The sequence below is a fragment of the Astatotilapia calliptera genome, chromosome 18 (assembly GCF_900246225.1).
Source record: "Astatotilapia calliptera chromosome 18, fAstCal1.2, whole genome shotgun sequence".
NCBI classification, from domain to species: Eukaryota; Metazoa; Chordata; class Actinopteri; order Cichliformes; family Cichlidae; genus Astatotilapia; species Astatotilapia calliptera.
Window position 1 is genome coordinate 8,491,656 of NC_039319.1, and position 19,211 is coordinate 8,510,866.

A 19,211-nucleotide genomic window follows, 5' to 3' on the forward strand; every position below is an offset into this window, starting at 1 on the left:
AGTTGTTGTTACCATTAAAATTACCCACCTGCAACAGACATTTCACAGATTTTCTGCATGACCAAGCTCTGAATGCATCTTTCAGCTTTTCTTGGCCTTTTTTAAAACTCTTTGTGTACAATCTTCGAGCACATAGCCAGAGTTAGGAAACACTATTATCAATGCAGTCTGAAATATAGAGTTATAGAGGTTGAAGAACTGTCTATGGGATGTATTAATACTAGAGAATACACCTCTTCTTTCCTTAATAAAGCAATTATTTGTGCCAAACAATGTCCTCTAATAGCAGACACTATATAAGAAAAAAAAATTCTCATTTGCTTTTTGGGGTTCTCTCTTAATTCTACAAATGAATATGATTTTTTTTTAATGAATGACAGTTTTTCTTCATTGTAGTAATCCTCCTCTCTGTGCATGTATCCCTCTCTCTCTCTGCCTTGTGCTATCTCACCCGTTCAGGCCCCCCTATCATCTCCAGTGATCCGGTTCAGTACGCTGTCAGAGGGGAGAGAGGGGAGATCAAATGTTACATCGCCAGCACCCCTCCACCTGATAAGATTGTAAGTCCATCCTTGGAAGTTGTAATCTTCTGCAGAGGTGCTTGACCTTTTCAGATTGCATCTGCCTCACACAGAATCGTGATCGCAACGCCTCGTCCACCCCGAAAACAAAATGATTTTTACTTTCTCTCACCAGCCTGTGTCACACAGACCGACATAAGCGACTGTTCTCCAATGATTACGGGAGAACAATCTGTTCCTCCTCTGTGGTGGAAGGTAGAGATGGCACGATACCACTTTTTTATGTCCGATACCGATACCGATATCATAAATTTGGATATCTGCCGATACCGATATGAATCCGATATAGTGTTTTTTAATCAACAAAACTGTTTTTTAAAATATCTTGCTGCATTTTGCAAGTCTGCAAGTTCATACTCAAGTTTAAAACAACAACTACACTAAAGCTATTCTGTTATACCTGTATACAAAAAAAATATTTCATAGTTCAGCAATACTGATCAATCTAATAAACTTAGACCTACACCATCCTCCCTATTCTGGTATTTTAAAGAGTACTTAGCATAAATATTAAGCAACCTAACTAATAGAGTTCCAACTCCCAGCAACAACAAAAATAAATAAATAAAAAATAGGGAACCACCCCTCACGCTCCACCTCATGATGCTTAATCAACGTAATCAACCTTAATTTGATGCAGTGTGAAAAAAAATGCACAGAAATCAATTATTTTTCAAGAAATATTAAATAGATTCAACATCTTTCTTCAACAAAATTGCAGACTGCACAGATGGTACCTTCCCAAAGGAAAATGTACTATAGCTTACTAGGGTATATATATTAGACTTAATAGTCACTATATACAGTAATTGACTTCTATTCATTTTACATCAAATTAAAACTTTGGGTGTCAGATAATTATTTATTAAAAGCTAGACATTTTAAATGAGAATAAGAAAGAAAAGTATGTCTTTGTGCCCCCTATTCCCTGTTAATGCCCTATCGGCCCCCCTGGCTAAACTTTGCTAGATCCGCCCCTGCACAGTTACCAGCCGTCAGCTACGTAGAAAAAGATCCTAGAGTAGAAAGTAATATTAAATAAATTGTAACAACAGCTTATCAAGCTTAAACGTGCTGCTGTTGTTCAGCCGCTGGTTTCCTCTTTCTGCACATTTTAAGTCTTTTTATTGAAAAGTAAAAGTGATTAAAAAGTGGAAATCACTGTGACTTTAATGTTCAAAAACATATTAAACGATCCAAGTAATAAATCACAGCTAAACGTGCCTGCAGTTTTTACAATTTACAACAAATTGGTGTATGACAGGCAGGTATGAAATTGGCTGTAACTCTCACACCATCACAAAATAGCTACGACATATTTTTCTATTATTGACAAAGCTGTTTCTACAAGCCTTTAAATGTCACCACACAGGTTTTGTAGGACACTCAAATTACCACTATTTCACCAGTGAAAAAATACATTCAGTCAGTGGATGTACGTGTATATGTCAACTTTCAGGAAGTCTTTAGCTGTTACAAATAAAAGACCAAGCTCACATCAATGTGTAATCCTGCAATATCTACCATACATGCATGTTTACTGCTCTCTTAAAGTCAAATATGTGGAGAAAAAAAATGAAATTATAAAAGAAATGTTGAAGTGTCTTTAAATGAATCATCTCCTCCGAATCCTCCACCATCTTTCAGGGATGCAGTGATGCTTGTACCTCTATTTTGGGAATCGACTGTAAACATGACAAGTTTCACAGTGATGGAATCAATCACATTACAAAGACAGCCAAGTGTTGGTTTCAGATTTATTTCACTGTCTACAACCTTTGGTGTAGTTTAGTTATATCAGGATCAATCAAAGTATTGATCATCCCTTCCTCTTCTTATGATGTAAGACTCATTTTTCAACACAGGAGTAAAAAGTGATCTGCAATTAAGGAAAAAACAAAACTAAAGTAGGTATAGATTTCTTTTGGCAAAAATGTAATTTATTTATGATATATTCACCTTGAAGTATTCATATGGTAGTTTACCTACTTAGCCTTAACCAGCTAAAAGTTTGAGCCTGTGAGTGTTTTCAGGATATCCGACCGATGGCTCTAGTAACCTGATAACAGCTATCGAGATATTCATTATTTGTGAATTCAGAGCAAAATTGTAAATATATAAATAAAATGGTGCATTTATTTAAACGTAAACATGACTGGTTAATAACACATGTACTTCAAGTGGACTACAGATAGAAACCAGTCACCACCTGTCACCATATGCTGTGCTCCTTTCCTACAGATTCTACATTATCCATATGCAGATATTATATTGTGACCCCCTCATATGTATCATTACTCAGAGCTGGTTATCACCTGATTGGAAGGTTACAGAAATGTGTTGCTGAAAGATTTGAATCTTGTATCAGCTTTTATACAGTTACCCTTGAGTAAGGCATTACACAACCCACACCTCCTCCAGTGCTGTGTGTGGGTTAAAGGTCTTCCTTTGAGCTCAGGTGTGACTTTGTAAAGATGTAGGACTGCGATTCGTGAAATGAACACTTTCAGGCTATTTTTCCTAAAGACTGACTCAGTTTTCTTACGAAATACCATCAGTATGACTTAGAAATACCATAATCACATAAATTTCAAACCCTCACATAAAGACAATCAGCATCCAGAATCAAGCTGTGCACCCGAAGCTCAGTTAAGTCCTTTTCAAAGTAAGCACTATCATTTCTTTTAAAGAAAGCTTTCTCTCAGATTGCCTTTCCAGAAAACTATAATTGAGTATCTGCCTGAATTTGCCATACCAGCTGTGTGTGCTGTTTTTCTCCTAAGGTAACTGAGAGCAATGCCTGACCAAACTCAAATTTAATTTAAAGTGAGGTTTATATAAGTTAAAATATAAGTGGTTTGGCATTTTATATAAAATTTCAAAAAGAATACGATGACCAGTATGCACTCATATCACAAAAAGAAGCAAAAAGAACTGAAATAAAGCCACTTACACCATTTGAGTTTGAAAGCTAGAATGAGTCAGAGAGAGTGGGGGTGAAGTAGATCGAAATGAGAAGGAGAGAGATGGAGGGAGAGTAAAATTTTGTACCTTTCAGCGTCAATTATCCAATTGTGCAGCGCCGACATGACAGAAATCAGAGCTTTTAGAAAGCTTCAGCCCCCTGCTGCATTGGCAGAGAGCTCAGAGCGTATAATGTGATATGACATTATAGTCTAGGCTTAATGCAGAGACACAGGGACTCATAAAATATGAAGTATGATGCTCTGTGTGTGTGTGTGTGTGTGTGTGTGTGTGTGTGTGTGTGTGTGTGTGTGTGTGTGTGTGTATGAAAAAGTGTGGGCAGTGTGTGTGTGTGTACGGAGAAAGAGGGACAGAGATGCAGACAAAGGTGGTGCAACATAATTATTGTGAGGAAGTGCGATTAAAGAGAGAGAGTGAAGAAAACGAAGCGTTCTGCAAAAAACGTCCCTGGTTGAGTCTTTAAAGACATTCGCCTTTTTATTTTTTCAAGCCAGGTTAAGAGGTACATTAGCCCAACATTTGGGTGTATGTATATTTGATATTGTCATGCTCTATATTTAATACCCTGGGAATTCCACCTCAGCAGATTTTAAGTAGAAAAACCTGCTCGAGTTTTTACCTCTCGTGTACACTTGCTGCACTGTGTGTGTCTCTTCTTTTTAAGCAGAACTGTTTTCTCACCCACTCAGAAAACTCTGCGCACACATTTTAATTGGGGAATAGTGTACCAGTTACCAAGGTGTGAAAATATAATCTTTCGATCTTAAAATGTATTTCCTCGCTTTTGTCTCTTTTAACACGTCTTAACAACAGCCCATCTGTTGCTCGTGTGTGTGTGTGTGTGTGTGTGTGTGTGTGTGTGTGTGTGTGCGTCCCTTGATGTGAGGCTATCGTGAAAAAGTGAAATCAGCATTATTGATCCCTGAGGTTAAAGTGGATGATTGCAGCAGAAAATGTTGGAGTTTAGATAAAAATCAAACAAATTACAGATGCTGGCGATTAGATCAGCATCACATTAATACAGCTTGGAGGAGATGTGTTGATTAGGCACATATTTATATATTTACAGATATATCAAGTCTTTATTCTTAACTTAATCTAAAACTGAAGTACACTTGGGCAGCTTTTTTAGAGGCTTTGAAGAAACAGAACAAATGCAAACTACAAAATGTTTTACTGACATCTTAAAATTTATTTTACCAGCTGTGTGTGATAGCCTTGGCCTCTTCTCTGTCAGGTTTAGAAGTCAGGCCTTTGGTATCTTTGTTACAGGTTTGGGCGTGGAAGGAAAACGTCTGGGAAAAAGAGAAAGGCACACTAATGGAGAGGTACACAGTGGAGCAGAGTAAACCTCCATCTCAAGGCGGGGCTGTTCTCTCCACCCTGACCATCAACAATGTCATGGAGTCAGACTTCCACTCCCCGTACAACTGCACTGCCTGGAACTCCTTCGGACCTGGCACCATGATTATCACACTGGAGGAGAAGGGTATGAAGGGGGGGGAAGGGAAACATATGTTGAACATGGTGGTCATGCTGAGTACTCCTCACATGTACACATTACAGAAAATAAACTACAGTCATCTTTACTTGCTATTATCAATTCAAATATTAGCATAATGGAATTATAATGCATCATTATGGAGAGACTGTGTTGAAGTTAGGGTTGTAGGTTGTTTTTTTTATAACTTGTTCAACTTTAAAGCACAGATGAAGCTTGATCAATTTTGAGCGTGATCAATGCAGATTGCAGTAAGTAGTAGTAAATATGTTAGTAAACAGAATTAAAATATTTATCAAATATATCATAAATGTGTATCTAATTTTCATGAGCTGCTGTTCTTGCCTTTTCAAACACATAGATACACAACTACTCCACTGGCAGAAGCACAAAACCCCTCTTGCCTTCCTAGTTTAATGCTAGAATTATGTTTTCTGTTTGGCTACTGCATTGTGGAAGTTTACATACATAAAGCAAAAGCATAGAAGAAGACAAAGATTATATGTAGCAACCATGGATGTTAACATTACACTGGACTTTTCTGAGGGAAGCCTTTTGTGAATGCAAAACGCTTTAACTGTAGTTAAATTTATGAGTTGCAAAGTTCTCATTGTTGGGTTCCAGGTGTGGCGTTTCTGTATAAATCATTCGGATGTGGCAAACTTTGTGAGAAATACTCCAGCTTTCCAATTTTTCAAAAAAATTGGCTTTGGAAATAATTTATTAGGAAGGTGTTAAATTAATTTGTTGGGCTTTAAATACCATGAAGAAAATTTTTTTCTGGGTGAGCTTTTTGTGATGCGCAACAGGAATTTACATCAACAAAATATTAATATAAAGAATGAAATGTCAACTGGATGTTTCATATTAAAAATCTCTATATCTCTTCATTTCTAGATGCTCCTCACTCATCTATGTGTGTGGCTCAACTGAAGAAAGGCAATATCACGTAATCTTCATCATAAGAATTAAGAAACTTAATTCCAAATTTGATGACGGTTGGTTGTGTGCTTTGTCGTTTGTTTTGTGATGAAGGCAAACAGCTGAGTTTTTAAGCGCTGAATTTGTTTACAGAAAAAAAAAATCAGACGGGGAACTTAATGTCCCCGAACAAGATGTTCTTCTCTTCCTTACAAGCTCAAATGCCCTTGAACAAGATTATTAAGCTGTGGCCTCAGCCAGAGAACAGATAGATAGTGTTGTTAGTCCATTCTGGATGGTTACATATTTTATTGCCAGAGCTTGGTATGCCACATTACATTGAGAAAATGGCTTCTCCATGCTCTGTCAAACTGTTATTGTTTCAACTGTCAGATTTCGCCGGCTTCAGAAAATCTCCCAAACATCTTTGAAAGCGAGAAAAAGAGACGGAGCCTGGATTTTCCCCTCACATGTTCACTTAAAGCATTTCATTCCTTGTCTGACTGGTGCTGCTTCTGCGCCTTATCAACAGAAGCAGCCCTCAGAGATTCAATATTAAGCTAGAACACCAGTGGATTTGTGCTTAAACGACGCTGCATCCGCGCAGGTTTCTGTAACAATGAGGCAGCAGCTGTCCCTCAACCCCATACCCTTTTTCTGCATGTGTTTGTTTCAGATATTGTTCCAGTGGGAATTATCGCTGGTGGCACGGTGGGCTCCTCGTTTCTGCTGCTTATTTTTCTACTGGCGCTCGCCTTCTTCCTGTACCGCCAACGCAAAGGCAGTGAGTGCACACAGTCGCTCTCTAATGTGTTTGTGTAGGGGCATGCACACACTTATATTGTGTGTGTGTGTGTCTATCAGTCTTTCTTTTATCCACTCTCTACAACTGTCATTCTGCTTTTCCTGGAAAAAAGGGACACTTGCCAGCCATATAGCAAGCGATATTAATGAATATTCATATAATATGGCAAACTGCCTTAAAACGCCTACTGTACATTTCCCTTTTAATTCTTTTGACTTATATTTATAAGCTGCTTCTATGCTAGATAAAGTACATAAACAACAGAGCAGAAAACAAGAGCATTCAGAGGTGAATAGTATTTAAATTATGAATTCCTATATGTTATTTCTACAGCCTGCAGCAATCCAATTAGTATTTATGAACACAAATCACGCTTCTGTTAAACGGGGAGCTGAAAACAAGCGGCGTCTCTTAGTTGTTTAATTTTGAGCTGCTCCATCTCAAATAAAGAAGTGGGAAAGACAGTGAAGGTGACTGGCAGAGTCCCCAGAGGGATTTTCTGTGGATAAGAGTGTATTTTTTTCTGGTTCAGAGCTGATAACACCTCTACAGAAAAGACACCGTTTGGAAATAGAAACTCAAACAAACATCTTTGTGGCTCCAGATAAACAGTCTTTCATTTGTCGTCTACGATGCAGCGCGACACTTCACAGATTTAAATCTCTACTTTTAAGGTTTCTGGCTGTGGAAGTGAGTTGTTTGTGCTGACAAATGTTGACTGCTTTGCGACTGAAGCATGTTGAGTTGAGCATTTTAAGTTGCACGAGACAGTATAGAAATACACTTCTTTTATTGCCCTAATATTTACATGTTTGCAGTTATAGACAAGACTGCCTTATCCTAGCTCAATAAAGCCATTTGCACACAGTAAGTATATTTAATATCAACATTTTAGGTTGACTTTTACCAAGTTTAAATTCACAAAATGTGTTGGAAAGGTGGGGTTTAGGTTTTCCAGCTTTAATTTGAAGGGTTTAATAGAAACGTATGGAGGAGAGAAAGAGCACACGGATGTTATAATAATATTATAGTAATGTTATAGCACGGGCCTGTGCAAATGGATACTGAGCCAAAGCATGCTGCAAAAGAGTTTCTCAAAGTAAAAAAAATTGATATTGTGGAGTGGCCAAGACAGTCACCTGATCTCAACTCAACAGAGCAGCTTCTCATTTATTAAAACTGTAAAAAAGGAATGCAGAATGACCCAAAAATGAGCAGCAACTGAGACTGAAACGGCTGCAGGAAGGAAACATAACTCAGGGCTGAGACTTCAGGCATTCATTGACTGCAAAAGAATCTCATCCAAGTATTAAAAACTTTCCCAACATTTAAAATTATGACAGTTTGTCCAATTACTTTTGAGCCATATAAATGGAAAAATATTTAATAAATGACTGTCATTCCTACAGTGAAGCTGAAAGTCTACAGGTAAAGGACGTCATCATTTTGTTTTTATTTCAAATCCACTTGTGGAGCTGCTTGTTTTTGAGAAAACTGGCTAAAAAAAATTAGATTCTTTCACATGGTATGCTATTTGTTCTGAAGGCTTTTTTAAAATAAAAATTGCAGACACTTCCACAGCGTCTACTTTTAGAAAACTAAGCTGCTGAAGTCAGAAACACGAAACTACGGTGGCCCTGAGAGGCCAAACGGACTGCAACTTAAGAAAACACCAGCAATAAGAAAAACACTGCAAAAGCACACAAAACAAAACGGAAATAGGAAAAAACAGATTTCCAAAAGCTCAAGGGAAGTGTTTCTGGGGAGACAATAACCCGACGGACCAGTTGCAGGAGCCAAAATATGCTAATTGCGCTGGGAGACACTTAAAAGAAGTGGACGATCTATCGGTTTTGTGAGGAAAGAAAAGATGAGAGGTAAGTGTGTTAGCCTAACTATTAGCCTAAAAATCCGTCATAAGTATTATATGAATCGTTTTGGGTTCCTGCAACTGGTCCATCAGGTTATTGTCTCCCCAGAAACACTTCCCTTGTGATTTTGGAAATCAGTTTTTTCCTATTCCCGTCGTCGTTTGTCCTATTTCCGTTGTGTTTTGTGTGCTTTTGCAGCGTTTTTCTTATTGCTGGTGTTTTCTTAAGTTGCAGTCCGTTTGGCCTCTCAGGGCCACCGTACAAAACAGTAGCCGACCCAAAATACAAAGTCCAGCCAAGCAGATGTATTAAAAACGACAGTATACCAAGATACACAAACTATGAAAGAATACATATAGACACAGAATACAAAATGATAACCACATAAACAAATAAGAAAAAACTAATATCGCACCTACAAGGAAAGGACAAAGGTGGTTAAAACTGAGAAGTTTGTCTATAAAAGACAACAAAGCAAATAATGAATCATCCTTGGATTTGCAGACAGAGACATCTGCTGAAACGATATTTATCTTTCTTATAAATTTTAATCAAAACAACCCCTGATAAAGAAATTATTGCCCAAGTAGAGTGGAGATATTTTAGCATATTCTTTCACTGTCATATCTTTAGAGTTCATGTTGTGATATTTTTCATTTCTTTTAAGGCTGTCAGCATGCCAAGGCAAATAATGAACCAGGCAAGCTGAACAAATTTAAAACAAAAAATAATGCTGAAGTTTTCTTTTCTTGCTACTTTTCTAGCTAGACTGAAAAAGAAGTCAATCATTTATCTTAACATTACCACACATTATAACCGGCGGTTGTGTTTTTCTTCCAGGTCGAAGGGGTGTCACCCTCGGTAAACCAGACATCAAGGTAGAAACGGTGAACAAAGAAACCCACAGCCTGGAGGAGGAGGCGGCCAACGTCTCCACAGCAACCCGGATGGTCAAGGCTATGTACTCTGTGAGTAAACTCCCATCTGAGTCACCGGGGGCCGTGGAGAGGAGGCGTATGGGTCAATGGCCTTAAATGTACAGATACACTGACACTAAAGGCGACTTGGCAGGAGAGGCACACACAGACATTCTCACAATCACACAATGGGAACAAAGACACACGCACAAGGCCTCACTAAAGACACACTAAAAACACAAATCCATAAAAAAGATGTCAAAATATATGCGCGCACACACTCGACTCAAAATCAATAAAGCACAATGAAGCATGTGTACACACACATATGAGGAGAAACAAGGACAAGACATTCACGCATAGATACAGGAGAAAAACTAACTGGGGGAAAAAATACACCGTTTTTCCTCAATGCACACATATTTGTGCACACAAAAAACACAGAAATAATAAACAAATATACAGACACACACTCATTTTAACATTTTGTTCCTTTTAGAGGAGAATTCAACCCCGGAAGTCCTGGAGAATCTAATCGACGCAGCTCCTCTGACGCGGTTTTAAAGCTCGGGCAAAAACACCTTTTTCTCCAACAACTAACCGTTTCTCGTCTTCCGGTCTCTTGGGATTCAAAACCTGAAACTCTGTTTTCCTCTCCCCTCCCTCTCTTCTTCCTCCTTTCCTTTTTCACCCTCCCTCTTTCCGTGTGTGTGTTTCGTTGTTTGATGGTTTAGTTTCTGCCCTCTGTTTCCCTCTCTCCCTCCACTCAGCCATTCAAAGATGACATGGACCTGAAGCAGGACGTCAGAAGCGAGAGTGACACCCGGGAGGAGTACGAGCTCAAGGTGAGATGAGTCAGCGAAGATATGTTGGCATGCTCGCGCTGGATTAAAATAAATAAAAAAACACTTATCTACAGCATCGCTGGACATTTGGCGTGGTGCATGAGATTTGTGATCATGTTCTTCAGGTCCTGGCTTTACATCACAGTTAAAGCAACTTTTTCTGTAGTGCCTTTTTTTTGAGTGTGAGTGTCCTGGCATAGAAACCCCACAGGATGCTGAAGTTTCAGGTTTGATATCGAGCGTTTCAGTGTTAGCAGAGTTTTTCATTGTTTCTATACAATCTTTACACCGTACTGTAAGTTAGAGCCTTTTTTGGCATATTCGGCTTGTTGTGGGCATGGCAGACAGTGGTTGCTTGGAGGAATTCATATTGATTTCAATCCTAGATGAGGAGGTGCAAGTTCAAAGAAGAGTCAAAGTCAAAAACACTGCTTTGAATTTTAGTCCATACTACCAAATGCAAAGAGCCTGTGTAGAAACAACTCTTTGTAAATAGTCCTGGCCTTGGTGGTTTTGGTCTTTCCCAGCAGTTTTGTCAAGAAATAAAAAATATTAAATATTTGGACGTAACCCTTTATATGTAAATGTAATTAGAGTACATATCTGTCTTTGGTAATATTTTGGTATTTAATAATGAATTTCTATTACACATACACAGTGCTGCATTACTCATATCATTACATTTTTGTGTGTATGCATGAAACAACAGCACACCACCATTATCACCATGCATATCTTGTGACATTCTACAATTTCAGCAATATAAGACAACATAATGCAAGATTTGTAGAACTCTAATATAACTTTTATTTTTAGATTATTATACTTTTTTCCTTTTGATTTGTTTTGTAGCAACAGTGTAATATAAAATACATAGGCCTATCCCAAACAAGTGGTAAAAATATTCACCACTTGCTTGGCATACTAACCCTTTAGTAGTCTATAAAAAACATTAATGCCTTACTAAGAATAGATTATATTTAAAAGACGCATACATGTCTTAAACCTGGATTATATACCATTGGCCAGCAGATGAGGGGTGGGGGTTGGGGGTAGGGCGACTCCAATGGATTCAAAGAAAAATCTAAGCTGGCTTTTTTATACACTCTATACAAAAGAGACAGTTTTTGTAATAGAAACAAAGTGTAAACTAAGCTAACACAAGCACAGAACAGATCGTATATGAAGAGAGAGAAATATTAGGATTTACTGAAAAATCTATATTCTTTTTCTGATCACAGGATCCAACCAATGGCTACTACAATGTCCGTGCTACAACCCATGACGAGGCGCGCCCCCAGTCCCGGGTCGTCCACTACCAGGGAGAGTTTCGCTCTCCAAACCCAAGCAGCGGACCAGCAGGAGCGACTTCCAGCGGACCCTCTGCGTCTGCCAGCGGTGCAGTTCCCCCCAGTGCGGTGCCGGGCTCAAGAGCTGGCTGCTACGACCCCCGTCCACCATCCAGGATGTCCCATTCTACTTATGCCCAATTCAACACATTCTCCAGGGCAGCACAAAGCCAGCAAGCCCCTGCTAATCCAGCTCTTCAGTCACCCGGAGAATACCCTGGAGACTGTGGCCTGCTGGACAGCACCACCCAACTGGCTTATGACAACTACGGATACCCTTCCCAGTATCCCAGCTACCGCATGGGCTTTGCTCCACCCATAGAGGAAGGGCCAGCCTATGAGATGTACCCAACGGGACAAGGGACAGGGCCAGGACCAGGACCGGGGCCAGGACCAGGACCAGGACCAGGACCTGGACCAGGACCAGGACCAGGACCAGGACCACAAAGTCCTGAAACAGGGCTGGGAAAGTATGGAAGCTCCACTCGCTTCTCATACTCATCTCCACCTTCTGACTATTCGCAGAGACACACACAACGAATGCAGACTCATGTGTGAGAAAGTGGTATACAAGCTTTTTGGATTTGCTTTTTACAGGAGCAGTACTTATTACACAGAAACATAAAAAAAATCTTTGAAATTTTCAAAAAATGCCCTCATATCTATACATAAACACCTAAGAATCTGTTTTCTGTTTTCATCCTAACCACTGCATGGTATTCGGCTAATTTTCTGAGTTGATAAAACACCCAGCAGTTAGCAGCATCGCATATTGTACGGTTCACAGCAATACATGCAACACATGCACAGCGATATTCATACACATCTAAGAAGATCTTCTGTCTGCAATGTTTATGCTCCAATAAAAACAACAGCGAGAGCCACAATCAAGAGAAAACAGACAAAAAGACAAGAAGAGCACTTTGAAGACACGATGAAGAAGAGGAGCTTAGGGGATGCCGAGTGATCCTTTCTCTTCCAGCAATTCTCATCTTGCTCTTGGACCGTTTTCTTCCATCACATGGTCCTGCCACCCCATCTCTGTAAATAACCGCACATGGAGATTAGGGTCATTTTAAAGATGTTTCCTTGTACAAAACTATACATTGTGATGCAGTACATTGACCTACAGCAAACCCCTCTGCTAGTCACACGTTTTACATTTAGTGACTCTAACAAATTGCAGAACACACATGTGCAGACACACACACACACAGATCTCTACAAGCCTATTTGTTTCTATGTATTGCATCAATGGGGCAGCTTGGACTAATAGTATATGTGGCACTTTTTGACTCCCCTTTCCTCACTAAAACTCACCCAATTGCCATTCCTTACAAGATCTACCTTGATTTAAATGGGACAAAGCTTCTTAAGGTGAGTGACCAGAGTGCCAGTGCTTATGTGCCAACACATACGAACTATTAAGACGTGTCTTCTTTTTGTAAAGCGTGGACAATGAGGTGCTCTGGATGATGAGATTTTGTACATGCCACATCTAAGATGACCGGAGCGGTAGCAAGCGTTTCTATGCTCCTTCACCCCATCTTTCATTTTTATCATCATGATGCATTTCTATACATTTCACTCAAGGTCAATGCTATAAATGGTTTTTGTGAAACGAGGTGGGAGTGCTTTTTCATTAAATGAATTTCTGCAATTTGTACAAAAAGATACCTCCCCTGTCCTCAGTGTCAAAAACGTATGTGTTTCTATCACTTGCACAGTAGAATAGATTTTTTTTCCATATTTATACGGAACGGTATTGAAAAAAAAACAAAAAAAACGGCATTCAGAAACATTTTATAGTATTTTTATAAGGAGTTGTGGACCAAAGGTTCAGCGTTTTGGGTGACACTCACTTTTTAATGTGTATGTGGCATCGTATTGGAAACGTTCCTTTACAAAGAGATGGATGGTGTTTTTAAAGTGGATGTTGTAGACTTAAATTAGAAAAAACATGAAGAGCTTCACTTCAGAATGATGAATATCCAGCAAAGGCAAATGTCTTTAATGGATATCTCTGTTTGGTGTGAAGCTCTTTCTTTGACTTCCAGTCTTCTGACTGGACTGCCTTTTTCAAATGTTGACGACATTCAATTGAAATGGATGGAGAAGCAGCAGCTGCTCAGGTTGAGCTGTGCTGTAAACTTTGCAAGCAAAGAGAAGGTTCAAACATATCAAAGTGAAAGTACAGAGGATTCTATCTAGCTCATATGGTACTTTGTACATTTTGAAGTATGTGTAAGTATGCTGGTTTCCTCACTGCAGCAGGAATTTGGTGGTATGTTATGTCCGAGATTTTTCCCATTATGTTGTGTCAGCTTTTGATGCATGTGATTGACCTTTAACCCCTATGATCAGCATTTAAAACGTTGCTCCTCTAAAGTAATGTCACTGAATAGCTGTTTGGCCATTTGCAATGATTATCACACTAATGTTGTTACAATTTGCACACTTTGTTACTGAGATTTGGTTGGATTGCTTCACCGTATAACTTCAAAACTTCACCTTCTGGTGACGTGTTTGTTGATTAGATGCAGCAGCATCAGTCTTCACTATATACTGACCTTTAGCTTATAAGGTTCATCAGCTGATCTCCAGTTTTATTGCTCACAAAAGATTAAGACAGTTCACATTTTTAGCAACTCTTGGGAATTGTACCTTTTCCTAAGAGCACATACTGTACTGTGTATACTTTACTGGACAGACACAGTTACGAGAGAGCAGAAGCAATAAAGTTTCACCCACTTGTACCTTTATTCTACAGCAGTTAAAATCTGAGAACAGATAATAGTGGTGTTTTAAAATAAGACCCCAGGCTGCAAAGGGAAGCCTGAAATCTCAGCACCTCCAGAGGTAATCATTGAGTGTATCAGCCGCCCTATCAACCCCTCTCGGTATATTATGGTAATTGTGTGCTAAGGGGCTGTAAAAAATGTATTTATTGCCTCTGTTTTGAATAAACACAGAGAAATGAAACCACAGACACACCGTTTCTGATTAGAACATCAGATTGAACCTTGTAGCTCCAAGGTCACTATATAAACCTTTTCAGAGAAAAGAATGGCAGGTGGAGCAGCCTTTTAAATTTATATGGTTATCACAGCCTTGGTATTGCATACTATTACCTCTTTACAACCCTTTTACAGAGTTGTAGCTGCGCAGTATTTTGCATCTGACATACAATGTCGTTATGACCTTGTGTAGAAGGAGTACATTTGACACAGAGGAGGTACTGAGGCCAACAAATACATGGCCAGGCCATCCAGGTACTTAGTTTTTACCTCTTTACTGTTTACGGTTTGTTGACAGTGGGGACATATGAATATGTAAAAGACACCACAGATGCCAAAAATGCAGACCATGTGTTTAGATTTGGTTCAGCAACGAAAAGATGTGTGATTTGGAAGAGAAGAGGTGTTTACCCCACTGGGTTGTTATTTTATGTCCTTTCCCCCCCCTTTTCCATATGTACCTGTCACTGCAATGTGTACTGATGCTCTTATGTAGAAGGAGTACTCTACTCTCTCCCCCATGTCATATTAATTGCCACCTACAAGCTTCCAAATTTAGAGGATGAACCTGCCTTTTCATGGAAAAAAAAAAAATCATCGCAGCATAGCTTTCTTCCAAGATTACAACATATGGGGTCGATATATCTATCTTGCTTGCATAAATGTTTGTATGTCGGGTGTCTTTTTTAGAGACTATATAGCTTCATGAGCTCATGACATTCATCCATTGTTAAATTATTCCATAATCATGTTTCTTTTCAAGAAAATCAGTATTTTATTTTTTTCTATTACTTTATAGTGATTCATCACCACTGTAGTTGAAAGCGTGTGATTTAACTTTTAAAGACAGTACTTTATTTTATGTTGTATCCATCAGATAGACGGGTTCTAATTAATCAACCCAGTGAAAAGTGAGAAGGGTTTTGTGCATCCGTGGCCAAAACGACTGCCCAGCCAGGCCACAAATAGCCAAAATTCTGCCTCAACTAGGCCAACGCAGGCTATATTCAGGCCAGACCAACAGCTAACTGCTCCGTTCCATGCTGTGCTGTGCTGTGACAGGCCCGGCCAACAGTGACTGAAGTGGCTCGGTGTCCATTTTTACCTTTTGGAGTTTCCAGTGAGTGCCAGAAGACTGTGCAAAAAATGAACTGAGCAGAAAAACAAATGCAACAGCCATTTGTGTTTATTGTGTTTATTTAAGCTCATATGTGATTGTGAGTGTTTGTGGGAGTGCGTGTGTTTTGGCTACATGTAACCCAAGTGTGTTTTCATATCATCTGAAATATGTGGGAACCACTGAGCTTTAAAAATTAGGGTTTGACTGATATTTTCAGCAAATATAATAGCGATCAAACAGTTGTGTTGTCACCTGCTGGCATGATGGAGATCACTCCTGACCACAGCTAGGCTACACAAAGAAAATGTAATATTTAACAGTTAAATGAATATTTGAAAATATTTTTTGCAACCTTACTACTGCATATTACTGTGTATACTCTGTAATCTAGTTTACATCCAACCTCATCTGAGATCAAAATGGTACTGGTATTCCAAGGTGATGTGCTTTAATTGTTTCATTAACCCGTAATAGTGTCATAATTTAATCACCGATGGCAGATTAAAAATTTTCAGTCCATGCGCAAAGTTCAAATGAAAGCTAATCCTATGAGAAATAAACCTTCTGTGTTAAATGCCAATGACACAAAGGGACACAGAGCAGTACAGTACACAGCAAATAACTTTGGGTGAAGGAAGAAGTCAGTTTGTGTAGAAGTCTATGGAGAAATAGCCCCAACACATTATCTATGACTTCAATTAACACTTTGCTGATGACTTTATCGGCTCTGTCAATCATTCCAACTCTTACTAACACAACATGATGTTCACTTTATAAGTTATGGTCTCAGAGTAGAGTATGTTTTCTAAGGCAGGCCTTCCTGACTTTCAAGCTGCAGCATCCTTTGATTTTGCTGCCAGATTCACTTCTGCTCATGACGTCGGGACCCCAAGAAGTTGACTGAGAAAACACTCAAAGCTGTCAAAGCAAGTCACAGTTGATAAAACCATTTCCCATATGCAATATTTAATGAAGAGCAGTGAATGGAGCTCATCAGCAAAAATAATTGTCAACATCTGCTTCTGGACAAAAAAAGACCACATTTTATTCTAGTGTTCACTCACACAGTATCATTCAGAATTAACGTGAAACACAAATAAAACTCTGTTAATGGATGTTGATTGGCCAAATAACGATTTGAAACAGGAAATCCTATTATTGCAACACACTTTCAAAGTATTGTTAAGTCAAAACAGAAAGGCACACAACTTTGTTACATTTGGTTGCTTACATTAAATTTTAAAAAGTGTAAACTCCTGTAACTGAATTGAATGCCCGAGAATTCTGAGTGGCCTTGAGCGAACAACATCATCATTTAACGTTACATAATGTGCCCTGTTAGAATAGGAAGGGTTAATTTTCAGGCGCTTCGATTGGTGCTAAATTTTTAAGTATTCTAAAACGCTTCAAAATGTGTATTTTGATCTTCTTAATACTTACAAAGTTCCATGTAAACAATGTATATGTGGCACTTTGGGAAAAATGAACAGTGCTCTTTGTGACCTTTCAAACAATATATCAGTCAAACCCTAGTGAAAAGCTGAACAGCTGGTAAAACAGATTGAAGGAGACGTGGCATATAGCCTATGGAAACGAGGAAGAAGCTGAACTGGTCCACTTGTCCCTCATCCAGCTGCTGAGCTTGTCTGTTCTCCGAAACAGCTGCACGAGCGAACAAGATTAACTGATGGTTCTGCTTGATATCTTAAAGAATATGATGACAATGATCGGTACAGTGAAATGAAGGTGTACACCGCGACAAAAGAGGGACAGCCTGTGTGCTTAAGTAAGCATATATTCTCCATAATCCTCTTTTTTGTTTTTTTAAATATCCCTATATATTGTTCACATGTGTATTATGTTCTTGTTGGGTTCTTTGTTTATCCTTTTGTCAAGAAAAAGAAACTGTAAACATGTAAGCAAAACATACAAGATATTATTGAAATGTTCTTTTATTTTCATGGTTTTTGTTTATTTCAGTTTTTCTTTCAAATTCTATGTAATTATTTTTTCACAGTATTAAAAAAAATAAATAAAAGAAGACACGGTTTCATAAGAACATTGGTAAAAGCTCCTTTTATTTATGCTACCAAAACCCAATTTTCAGAGAGCTTATTTTATAAAATTATATTTTGTTCATTTTGTAAATGAGACTCCGGGATGGGGCTAAAAATACTTTAAATGTAGTTTGTGCACCTTGTGTGCTGTTGTTTATTTAGGTCATACTCACACTGGCAGTATACAGCACTCAAACAGTTGTTTTGACAGTTTCTCATGTCAAGCAGACTGGAGTGAAAAGTAAGTAAGTGTGTCTATGTATAGCACACAAGCAAGAGTGATAGTGTTTACCTGAGTGCGAGGGAGACAGTGGAGCACAGTGCACAAAGCCAAAACAAACATCTGCTGAGTCTTAGTCACTCCTCTCATTTAAAACTCATTTCGGGGTGTCTCCTGAAATGAGCCTTCCCTTCCTCTTCCCTTGCTTCATTTTGTCATTCTGTGTATCTCCTCTCCCTGATTCTCATTATCGTTTTAAATCTTCTCTCTCCCTCTTGCAGTTTAGATCTCCCTCCATTCCTTTCAGTGTCTGTTTTTCTCTCCATTTGCTTCGACTTGTCACTCCTTCTCACAGATAATATTCTTCTAATTTTCTCTCAACACCTTTCCTTTCACCTGACATTAGTCCTCCTCTGCTCTCCTCTTTCTCTCTCCTCAAACCATCTTGTCCCTTTCTCATCTCTCTAGCATCCTTTGATCTCCTGCTCTTTCACCTGTCCTCTTTCATTTTCATCCTACCACTATGCCATCGCCCTGCCTCTTTTTCAGATGTTGCTATAGCTTCAGTTCTCCTTTCATAACTGCTGTTTTATCCTCTTTATCCTTATCTGCCATCTCTCTTAATTACTTCTTAATTTTCCTCTAAGTCTCACAAGTCTAGTCTTTATCAGTTTTTCAACTCTTACATCTCGTCTTATACTTATCAGTCCTTCTTCAAATCTCCTTTCTCATCCACCTATGTCTCATTTTTTCTCTTCAGCGGCATCTTCACTATTTTTTCCACTAATGACAAGAAAAATGAGTGAAGTGTTGGCAGAGAAAAAAAGCAAAGCTCTGTCAGGGTAAAGGCAGACAAGGACAGGAGACAGACAGAGCGTTAAAGCTCTCCTTTGCTTAGTATGTACTATGATTATTGCCTGCTCTCCTCTACCGTTTTCATTGAGGAATAATGTCTGGAATAACCTTCAGCATTGCACTCCCGACTCCAGTGTGGACCCCCCTTCACTCCTCCCTCACCAGCA

General features: G+C 38.8%; 1 protein-coding gene across 2 annotated transcripts in view; it reads left to right on the top strand.

Moving 5' to 3' along the window:
• Positions 1 to 17,894, top strand: part of kirrel1b (kirre like nephrin family adhesion molecule 1b) — an 81,714-nt gene extending 63,820 nt beyond the window's left edge. Inside the window, exons 10-15 of one of the 2 annotated variants that reach the window (XM_026148658.1) lie at positions 460 to 560; positions 4,839 to 5,055; positions 6,665 to 6,772; positions 9,505 to 9,632; positions 10,316 to 10,426; positions 11,668 to 17,894. In XM_026148658.1, coding sequence (XP_026004443.1) covers positions 460 to 560; positions 4,839 to 5,055; positions 6,665 to 6,772; positions 9,505 to 9,632; positions 10,316 to 10,426; positions 11,668 to 12,333 — 1,331 coding nt within the window. In that variant the 3' untranslated portion in view covers positions 12,334 to 17,894. The remainder of the gene's footprint in view (positions 1 to 459; positions 561 to 4,838; positions 5,056 to 6,664; positions 6,773 to 9,504; positions 9,633 to 10,315; positions 10,427 to 11,667) is intronic. The other variant, XM_026148659.1, reaches the window with a different exon arrangement.
• Positions 17,895 to 19,211: the final 1,317 nt, after the last annotated feature.